This window comes from Apis dorsata, unplaced genomic scaffold (genome assembly GCF_000469605.1).
Source record: "Apis dorsata unplaced genomic scaffold, Apis dorsata 1.3 scaffold_577, whole genome shotgun sequence".
Lineage (NCBI taxonomy): Eukaryota > Metazoa > Arthropoda > Insecta > Hymenoptera > Apidae > Apis > Apis dorsata.
In genome coordinates, this window is record NW_006263787.1 from 357,177 (window position 1) to 368,044 (window position 10,868).

At 30.4% G+C, this 10,868-nt stretch overlaps 1 protein-coding gene and 1 long non-coding RNA gene across 6 annotated transcripts in view; one reads left to right on the forward strand and one right to left on the reverse strand.

Annotated features, from left to right (window-relative positions):
* LOC102675921 overlaps positions 1 to 7,179 on the forward strand; it is a 35,032-nt gene extending 27,853 nt beyond the window's left edge. The window contains exon 4 of the long non-coding RNA XR_422544.2: positions 7,168 to 7,179. This is a non-coding gene — a long non-coding RNA (uncharacterized LOC102675921). The remainder of the gene's footprint in view (positions 1 to 7,167) is intronic.
* LOC102674933 (histidine decarboxylase) overlaps positions 1 to 10,868 on the reverse strand; it is a 115,982-nt gene that overhangs the window by 5,027 nt on the left and 100,087 nt on the right. For 2 of the 5 annotated variants that reach the window (XM_031513092.1, XM_006621055.2), the window contains exons 1-4: positions 6,997 to 7,184; positions 3,604 to 3,636; positions 1,027 to 1,313; positions 165 to 422 (exon numbers count right to left, since the gene is read on the reverse strand). In XM_031513092.1, the coding sequence (XP_031368952.1) occupies positions 165 to 422; positions 1,027 to 1,313; positions 3,604 to 3,631 (573 nt within the window). In that variant the 5' untranslated portion in view covers positions 3,632 to 3,636; positions 6,997 to 7,184. Of the gene's footprint in view, positions 1 to 164; positions 423 to 1,026; positions 1,314 to 3,603; positions 3,637 to 4,034; positions 4,431 to 6,996; positions 7,185 to 10,868 lie in introns of those variants that run through there. The other 3 variants (XM_006621054.2, XM_031513093.1, XM_031513094.1) reach the window with 3 other exon arrangements.

Consider the following 10,868-nt stretch of genomic DNA (forward strand, 5'->3'; position numbering starts at 1 on the left):
CATAAATCTGTTCCAGAAATTAAAACGATGCTTAAATAACGAAAGAGATAAATAAGTAACGATCATGAGATGGAAGGATGAGTTATATTTGAATATCTCAGAAATGTATTCTTGGAATACTCTTAGGAAAATAAGTTCGTGCCGTTTAAAGAGAAAACATGTACCTGGTCGGAGCAATACGCGACAAGACGCGAATTAATCTCAGCTGGTAAACGATCTGGCTCGTTTTGTTGCACATCTCTAATGGCTCGAGTCCTTGCTGCTAGTAAGCAAACGAGAGTGGCTTCTGATGCGGTTGTTTGTATCACGCCACCGCCTCCCGATCCTCCTGGACGATGCAAGAATTCTTCTGGCAGCCCAATCATTTTACCGAGCCAGTTCATTACGATTGTCTCTAGCTCCGTGCACGCAGGGCTCGAAGCCTTTTAAAATACACGAATGCGAAAGATTCATGATTTCATGCAATGGAAAATTCATAGAATGTTGAAGTGTACGTTTAAATCCTATGTATTTCGTTTCTTTGTTATTAAAAAAAATGTGAAAAAATTGTTTAATGTCTCTTAAATTAATTGAAAAATTATAATTAGCATTTTTATTGTGGTTCCTTTTCTTTTTTTTAAATGAAATTAATAATAATGTTCGTACATATCATCCAAATTTAGAGACATGTAATTAAAACTTCCTTCACCAAACGTTAACAATGGAAAGCTCGTATTAACGATACTAGACAAAATTTGAATAGCACGAACTTAGGTCATGATGAGTAGGGAAGTTTCTACATCTTAAAACGGTAGATCTATTATTTTCATCGTCGTGACAAGATCGTGACAATTCATTTTAACTTTCATCTTTTGCAACTACAGTTAGTTATTTAATCCACCCTCATTGAAAAGTATATTTCTAATTTAATGTCGATCAATAAATATAACATATACGACACAATTTAAAATCGACACGAGAGAAAGCGTAACAAAACTAAACCATTTCCCTCCACGTGATGCGTGATATTTGCATTGTTGTTCTTACCCAAGTAAATCCAAGACAATTGATCGCGTCGGCCAGCATGTCGGCCAGCAGGCTTGCAGGTGAATTCAGGGCCGGGAAATAGGCGTGCATGTGGGGACTCTGCCAATGCGTCACTCCTGGCATGATGCACCTTTCGATGTCCGCGAATATGTCCTCCCAGGACTCGCCGTTCACAGGTGCCGAAGATGGCAGAATGTTTCTGAGGTAACCCGGCGAAACCGCCGGATAAACGCGGCGGGATCGAATGTTCTCTAGATAATCGGCGATGTAGTCCACCATTTCTTTTCCTGACGATTCGAAATCGTGGGAGAAAATTACGGATTTCATATTTTACTTCAAATAAAATGATCATTTCACATTTATTTCGTTATTTTTTTTATACTTTACACGAGAATAATACACGAGAAATAATTTTATTTCGTTTATATTACTTTATCATTTAAATGAATTATTTTGAAATAATTTTTTATAGTTGGAAATTTGTATAATGAATAAAAAAAATTATTTCAAATAAATAAGAAAAAAAATAATCTGAATAATCTGAATTATTTTTTAAATAATTTATTTTAATAAATAAAATATTATTTTAACATTGGAATCGATTAGGATTAATTTTTAGATTTAACAAAGTTTCGTTCGTGTATAGCTTCTATCTATCATTTTTGTCTCCTATTATTGAATGTTAAAATAATATTTTATAATTTATGTTTTTATTATCAAACGTTAAGATAATATTTCTACAGAGAAATTAAATAATAAAAATTATAATAATAAAAATTACTGCGTAATATTTAGTGAGATAAATATTTGAAATATTATACATTATCTTAGATATCTTTATATTTAAATAAAATAATATTTTAAATATGGATGATTTTAAAAGTAATATATTTTCATTTTAATATAATTTGAATCATAAAATAAAATATTTTAACTTAAATATTTAATATAAAAGACATGAATGCTTTCATCTTTTAATTTTATTTAAAGTTTTAAATTATCCTATATGTAATAACATATTTTTCGATTCATTTTTGAAAATTTAAAAGTTTTTATCGTTTAGATGTTGAAAAAAATTAAGAAATAATGATTTTCAAAGATATTTATGATTTATGATTATTGAAGGTTAGATTTATTTAAATTGAAGGTAGATTTTTTTGCATCATTTTGAGAAACTTATTATATGATGTAATTGAATGACGTAATTTTTTTATCTTAGCAATAATTTAAAAAGGTATTTAAAATATATAATGCTATTTTATTTAATAAAACTATGTTATTTGACACATTTTTGTTTTATCTTCTCTTTCTCTGCGGCTATTCGTATATAAAAAAATTACAAAATTTTCATCTGTTGATGTGCTTTTTTGACGACATAAAATCAGTCCATCAAAGCTAAAGAATCTTTAAACTGAGATAATTGAATAAAAAGTCAAGAATAATAAAAATATTTAAAATAAGGAAAATAAATTATAATAAATAGAACACTTTAAGACAAAATCCAAATATTTTTAATATTTTTCAAATAAAATATTTCATTTTCAAAATTATACTTTTTTATTATATTTTAAAATATTATATTTTATTAAGATGGTTTTCTATTAATTGTATGTTTATTATGAAAAACAGCATTTTAGCAAAATTAGAGAAACTATTTTTTAAAAATTATTTTTAAAATCATCAAGTGTTTTTTCAAAATATGTCAAATTTTTTATAAACTCAAAATTTTGTTACATTTCGAAGCGATTAAATAGTTTGAAAACTATCTTCAAGAAAGATCAATTATTAAGCCCGATGGAAAAACCGATTATCTTTGCTTTTCTTTATTTAGAGGAGTCTATCTTAAGTATATTGGGGAAAATATTTGTGCAGACGAATTCTTCCTCCTGAATAACATCTTTGTTTCACTCCAAATTGACGTACCACATCACAATAAGATTCGATTCGTGTTATTTAACAATTTCTAAATCACATTTCAGTGTACAACAAATTCGTAATTATTTATTTAATCTTAAACGTGCAATCATTCGTCCAAAAAAAAAATCCATACACTTGTTTCCTTATTTTAAATTAAATTTTCTTCCAAATTTAGAATCGAATTGCAATAAAGATTCCCATAAGCATCAATTTTATTGACCTTTGAAAGACGAAATAAACGAACATAGAGATCGATTTTTCTTACAAAATTGGATTTAAGGAAAAAGGGATGCCTTTGCCTAGGATTCAGAGATTTAGATTGTAAAGACTGCATCTGGCCCGTATTGGAAACAGTATCGTATCCATAAACTTCCCATAGTCTCTCCCTTATGGTGATCCCTTTTTATTGGTATCGTTTTAATGCTTAGGAATCTATTCCATCACTCTATAAGTTGCTCGTTTCACGCACACGTGTATTTACATATATGACGAGATTATAAAATGTACAAATGTTTCTAAGAATCGAAAAATAGTTGCAAGCAAAGATGCACAGCAATATGCAATAAGTAAGAATTCATCAATCAATTCTTTGATGAGTGATTCAATAAATTTACGTATTATTTGGCATGCGTTATAATAAAAATAAAGTTTATTACTTACCATGTTTGCGATATTCTTCTAGATTCATATTATCTGCAACGAAATCAATTGTAACACTATAATACACGTTTTCGTGAAATTAACACATTTTTGATTGGATCAATTGAGATCCAAGCATTTTTAACGTTTCATTCTCAAAATCTGTGCTTAAACCATAAAATTAAAATTACAAATTTGAACAAAAAGAAATTATTTTTCATAATTAAAAAGATTTCATAATTTTTATTGCAAGATCTTTTATATTAAACCAATAATCCAGTCACGATCATTCATTTAAGTTAAAAACTTAAAAACAATTAACTTAACTTAAAAACAAACCAACAGTGAACGAGATAAAAGATTACTAAAAATCCTTCTCCCCTTTCCAAATAAATTTCGAATCAACACGAGAAATTTTGCACACACATTTTGGACGATTGATTCTCGCTCACCAATTGATCTTCACAGAAGCCAAATTTCAAAATTTCGATGGCACCGTATCAGGCGCATGTGTCGATGTGTTTAATTAATTAATGACCGTATCGAATGTCGGAAACGGGTAACTCGCGACTTGTTTCGCGGAAGCTTAGCCGTAACGATGCAGCGGATTTGAGTTGGGGTGCCGAGCAGATACGCTTATGCGTGTTGACCTAGCGTCGAACTTTAATGCTACGACAGGTACTTGGAGATAATTTGTACGGATTCATCATCGATCGCTTGTCACATGGGCCCAGAGCTTATTAGGCTAGTGTCACAAGGCTCCACGCGGCCTAGAACTACATAGATTGTACGTTTTTCTGAATTCGATCATCCCACAAATGGGCTAGAAACTGAGAAATAATGGCCAAAAGTCAAAATTTGTGCGGCAATTTTATGAGAATCGTAGATTTTGAGATTGCTGATAATATAATCGAATTTGACACTAAAGGTTTGAGATAAAGGTAAATTCAATAGTGGAGAATTTATTGTGATCTGAAAATGGCACTTGTATTTCTTTTTTTTCAAAAAAAGTCACAATTTTTATGATAGAGTTAATATTATTATTTATAAGAGATAATAATAATAATGAATAAAGTTTGCAATGAAAATACCTTATTCAGCATCTTTTAAATTTTTTTTTTAATGGGAAAAATAGTCAAAAGTCAAATTTAATCAAAATTTTTTAGAAATTGGAAAACATAGGTTTTTCAGGGCACTTGATAATAAATTTGAACATGAAAGATTCAATATTGTACAGAATATTGACTCTTGTACTGTTTTTTTTTTAACAATAATAAATAAAGTTCACAGGTATTAAAAATATATGATTTTACATCTTTAAAATTCCTCGTAACTTATTAAAATCGAAACAGGAAAAAAATATTTAAAATTTATATGATCTTTTTAGCAACAATCTAAATTTTCATATGGAACAAGTCTAATACCTATTTTTAATTATTTTTAATCATTTTTTTTAAACTTTTAATAAAATTTTTGTTAATTGTTGTATAAATCTTGAATTATTTATATATTAACAAATATATATTTAAAAATATAAAAAAAAATACAAAATACATTTACTAATATAATGTAAAATTATAATTCAAATCTATATTTTAATAATCTACGAATATTTACAATAATTAAATGAATTTCCAAATTTTATATATACTTGATCATGCAATTATTGACAGTGTGAATATTTTGGATTTTGAAATTTTTAAATTTTATCATTTAGCAAAATAAATTTTTTTAAAACATTAAAAATATGAAATATTAAATTTATAAAAATTTATAAAAATATTAAATTTATAAAAAAATATGAAATATTAAATTTAATATATAATAATAGTATAATTTTAAAATATTAAATTTTTGTAAAAAATTGACTTTTGACAACTTTTTCTCTTTTTAACCCATTACTAATTTTATACATTACGTATAATATTCTTCTATTACCTTTCTTACTATTCTCGGAAATTTTTATTATTATTTTTTTTTTTTTCAATCCTATTGCGTGAGATGACTTATTAGTGCTTAGTGTTGGACATTAAATTGAATAAATTTAATATTTCTCAGAATCGTAAATGCTAGAATTACCTGTGCTATTTGAAAAATATAGAAATTCATTTTCTTTCTGTCATGGATTTTTGATAATTAATTAACCGTTATCATTATATTTCTCCTGTATCGCAAAATATTATACATTATAATATTATGTTTGTTTTTTTTTCCTCTTTTATTTTTATAATCCATAAAGAATCAATTACGAATATTCTATTGAATTCTATTGAATCAAAAGAAATAGAAAAAAATGAAAAAAAAAAAGAATCATACGCATGACAAATCTATCTATAAAATAACACGTGCATTCTAAGTCAGTGTTCTTCAGTATTAAAGTCAAATGGACAGTCACTACTTAATCCTGTTTCGAGAAACAGAAGATCTCGCTCACGAGGAAATCCACTACTATTTCTATCTTCCAAGAAGTAGACTGAAAATTTAAGATGGCTGACTTGGCCGACTGATCTAAGAAGTTCAAATTAATCAATTAAATAATACATGAATTAAATAATACTTTTTAAAAAATATTATTTAATCATCTTTCTCATACGGCATATAGATATCAATATCGCGTCTATGGGATATGTTACTCGTTCAAGTATTGTCGACGATAGATTCTTTCGAAAGAAAGATGATGGCTAAAAAAGCGCTAAGATCACGTTATCGCTCGGTGATTACACAGACGACGAAAATAAAAGATCGCCGAGTCCGGTAAAGGTGTAAAATGGAAAATCGAACATCGACATCGTCGCGAGGATCTCGAGCTTAAGCCAGAATGACGCTCGACGATATTAAAAGCTCGTCCTTCCACCGTTTCCGTTTCCGACTTTTGTAATTTCCCGTAGCTTTCAGTATTCGTGCGCGATTCCGAAGGATTTATCAACGATGCGGACTGCTTATGCACGACACGAGCCGATTTGATGCCGATTCGCGATTCCATAGGCAGATAAAAATCGTACCATGATTCTCTCGCCCCAGCGATGGCTAAATCATTGGCGATACAGTAAACCGATGTATTCCTCTGAACAGTTTTTATGATTTTTAAAAAAATTTTATTTGATCCATGAAGTTTTTGAATCGATGCGATTAGGACACGAATAGTAAAGAATAAAGAAAAAAGTTTTTTGAATCATTCTTTCAGACTAATATATAATTTTTATTGTTTTTGTAAGTAATATGCAATTACTTTTATATAATTATTTCCAAAATTTCCTTTTAAAATTTTAAGGAAAAGAAAAGGTAATCTTTACTTCGAAGATTCTTTTATAATCTTTGATTAATTATAATTGTAAAAATTATTCTTAAATTGAAAAAAATTGCCAAGAAAATAGAAATTTTATCGTTGTAAAATAATTTGCACGAGATTCTTACCTGTTGGGAAATTTCAGAGTCGCACAGGATGAAGGGGAGCAGCAAGAATCGGCGCGATTGAAAGCGGATTGAAAAGACGAATTTTCCAGACAAATGTCTTCGAGAACACTTTTTAAACGACACGAAAGATGGTATATGGGGCCCCGAAAAATAGATATACCCACGGTTGAGGAGAATCGGTGGAATGCAAGTCGCTCAACAAGTGGCCGCTTTTATATAGAGACGCGCTAAGTAACTAGCTGCTTTAGCGCAAGCGTAGCCAAAGACAAAAGACAAAACAAGGAACAATTTTAATGATTGCGATTTTAAAAAATCGCTATGACTTTTTCAGAATCAAAATTTTCTCGAATTTTCTTGTTTTTTTTCTTTCTTATTTGTTTTTCGAGAAATGCATTATTCCTAGAAGATAATTATCTGATATGATGTAAAATCTTTTATAATGTAAAATTTTTTTTTTTAATATACATGTAAATGGACATGTTTATTGATAAGAAGTCTCATTTAGAAATAAGGTTATACAGAATCATGTATCAGTTTGCAAAGATAAATATGTATATAAAATAGGTATCAATTAGGTATAATATTTAATTTTTTATTTTTAATTAATTTTTTCTAAGCATGTACCTTTCTTTTTTTTTTAGTTACTCTTATTCTAATTCTCAGAGATTCTTATTTCTTTTGGAATTATAGTTCTTATAGTTTGTAATGCGATGATTAAAATCATGGATTTATCGTTCTTTTTAATTCCACAAATTCAATAGAAAAATTATTATTTTAGTTAATTGGCAAAGTTGAGCGATTTTTTCGAAATTTTCATAAATGATATATAAAAATTAATGTATATGAAATCAGAAATAAAATTTTCATTATAACACAAAGTAAAGAATTTTCCTAAATAATATTTTTCTCTTAATTTAATTTTTATAAAAAAAAAAGTGAAAAAATATTTAAAAATCACTGTTGAATATACGCAATATTGCTTCCTCGAACAAAATTTTACCTATCATGTTTTATTTTATTTATTTTATATATTTTATGTATTTTTGTGACAGATATTTGTTTAAAATTCATATTTTATTTCAGTTTTTAATATAATTCAATTGGTAAGGAATAGTTTTAATTTCAAACGATGCACCACTTGCATTTCTGCGTTATCAGCGGCTGATCAGGTAGATCTTACATCTACTTAAAAAACTTTCCTCGCACTGCATTACCGCGCTTTGCTTACTCGTGTTTAAATTCCATTTACCGCCCACTGACGGCACCAAGCTCTTCAAAATCTTTCAAATATTTATAACATACCCTTTTAATTATAAAAATTTAATTGTCAATGAACTTTTCCCATTTCTAATCATTTAATTATTTATTTACTCGATATAAACATATAAATATTTTTATCCTAATTTTACTCGATTCCTCGAATAGATGTTAAAAATGTTATAACTCTAATCTCAGCGATTTTTCATAATCACGGATAATAATCGTATACACGCAACCAACAGAGCATCGAAACTCACGATAATTACAAGGCTGAAAACACCAATTAATTGTACATAGGATCACGATGTTATACATCTTGGTTACACTAATTTGCACCGATTCATTGAAACGTTTGTTAAAAATTTCCCGTAATCATTTATTTGCGTATAGGATCTCTAATTAATCCGAGTCTTAAAAAAAAAACAGCTGAATTCGACCGCGATATTTGTTTAATAATATTTATTTGATTAAATCGAAGTGCAGGTAATTTTTCCGATTATTATACATCGATTTTTAATATATCGAATAATCTAAAAAAATTAAAAGTAAATTTATATATTAATTCATTTCGTTCGATAAATTATTTAATTTTAAACGTCAATCAAGATTCATGCATATATTTTAAATATCGTATCTTTAATGTATTTACTGAACATTTAAAATTTCAAAAATATGAATCGAAATGCATTTAGTTTATTTAATTATATTTATTTAATAAATCGTTTTAATTGAACATCAATCAATATTTACTCGGACGGGTATTAAACGATCATAATTTTTTTTTATATTGACTTTGACTTATTGAAAAATAAAATAAATTAATAATAATAAATTTCAAAGATACGGATTAATCTCGAAAATTAATATCGATATCTGTGATTTATTATTTTTACAGTCGACTTTAATAAATTTCATTTCAACAAGATGTACATAAATATATATATATATACATATCTCGATGAATTTATTTTTTATCACCAACACGATTTAATCGTGTTTCATTCAACGTTCACGTAAAATGTAAATTTGCTAACGTGTTCAGCGAGTTCGCGGCATGAAAATAACGCGAATAACTGGACAGGCAATCAAATATTTCTTAGGCCGTTCGATCGGTTACACGAGTGAATTTTCGACGCGCTGCCGCGTACACGCTTTGATTGCCGAACTCTGCTTGTTTATACGTAAACCTGTTATTTAACGTATATTGTTATACGTACTTACGCAGCGGAGGGCATTACCAGCGGAGTGCAATGTACCGTTGATTGCCGTGGGCGTCGTAATTTCCCTCTCACCCCTCGTCTCGTATCCCGCACCGTTCGAATATTATTCCTGATCGATTCGAAGAATCGAACTCATCAATAATATCGGCCCATGCCCGAAATTACACGTTGCAACATCACCCAGACGCGATTTCTCCTCTATCGTTGCAAATAGTTCGCTTTATATATCCATCCCATTTCGATCGTTCGAAATTTCTCCCACCAATTTCTCCAATTTTCACTCACCTTTGACACGAAAACGATACCGTGCACCTCTACGTATTATTTCAAATCATCTTTTTCCTAAACAATTTTTATCCTAACTATTTTTTGCGAGGGAGAAAAAATCGAGAAGGAAAGAAAAAAAAGAAAAAGAAACATTCTTCGATCCATGAATTTGAATTTATTCAACGTAACGTTAAAAGGGAAATCCATAACCTACATTTCACAGCTTGCCAATATCGTCATAAGTTATCCAGATTATCGCGTAGGAAAGCCAAAAGTTACTCGAACAGGGAAGCGGAACCGATCCATCCACACGAAGCAGACAATCGTTCCACAGGACAGGATCTTCCTACGCTGGAGTCCAAGTGTCTCCAGGGAAAAATGCGTGATTCATCGCGATCAAAGAGCAGGACGACGACGACGACGACGACGACAACGACGGCTACGTCCCTCGCTAATAGAACAAAACGATCCCTCCACGTATTGACTGCTTTAATAGATAAGATTACCGGCACCGAGTACCGGTTTCTAGGGGCTATTGCTCGATAATACCGGTCCCCGGTGTTTCATAGAAATTCAAAAGGAACGAGACGAGACGCGAAAGAAGAGGTGGAAAGAAAGGAAAAGAAAATGATCGGCCGGGTACCAACCTCGATGGGGATAGCCATCGAATTACGAGTGTCCGTGAACCTCGGAGAAGGATGATTTTACGGAACGGTGGGGATGCTGTACCGCTATGTGGCAGTGTTACATCGTCCATTTCCCCTCTACCTGGCCACACACCATCATCCACGCTCTCCTCCCTCCCTCTCTTACATCATCGAGATCCCTCCCCAACCCGCTCTCTCACGACGACACGGCCTCTCTCGCAGTCGGGGGCACAACGGTTACGTTTTACCGTTGCAAGCCGTTCGTTTGCTCGCTCGCGCGGTATTCGTATAACCCGCGTCCGGTACCTCTATCCTATCGTACGCCCACATGCGTGATCGACCGCGCGCACACACTCACGCACACGCACACGCGGCTGGAAAATGGAAAACATCGATGCGCAAGGATGGGGTGGACGCATGGAGTCCATGGAACAACCCCCTCGCTTCGCGCGCCATGTTTCTTTTTTTTTTTTTTTTT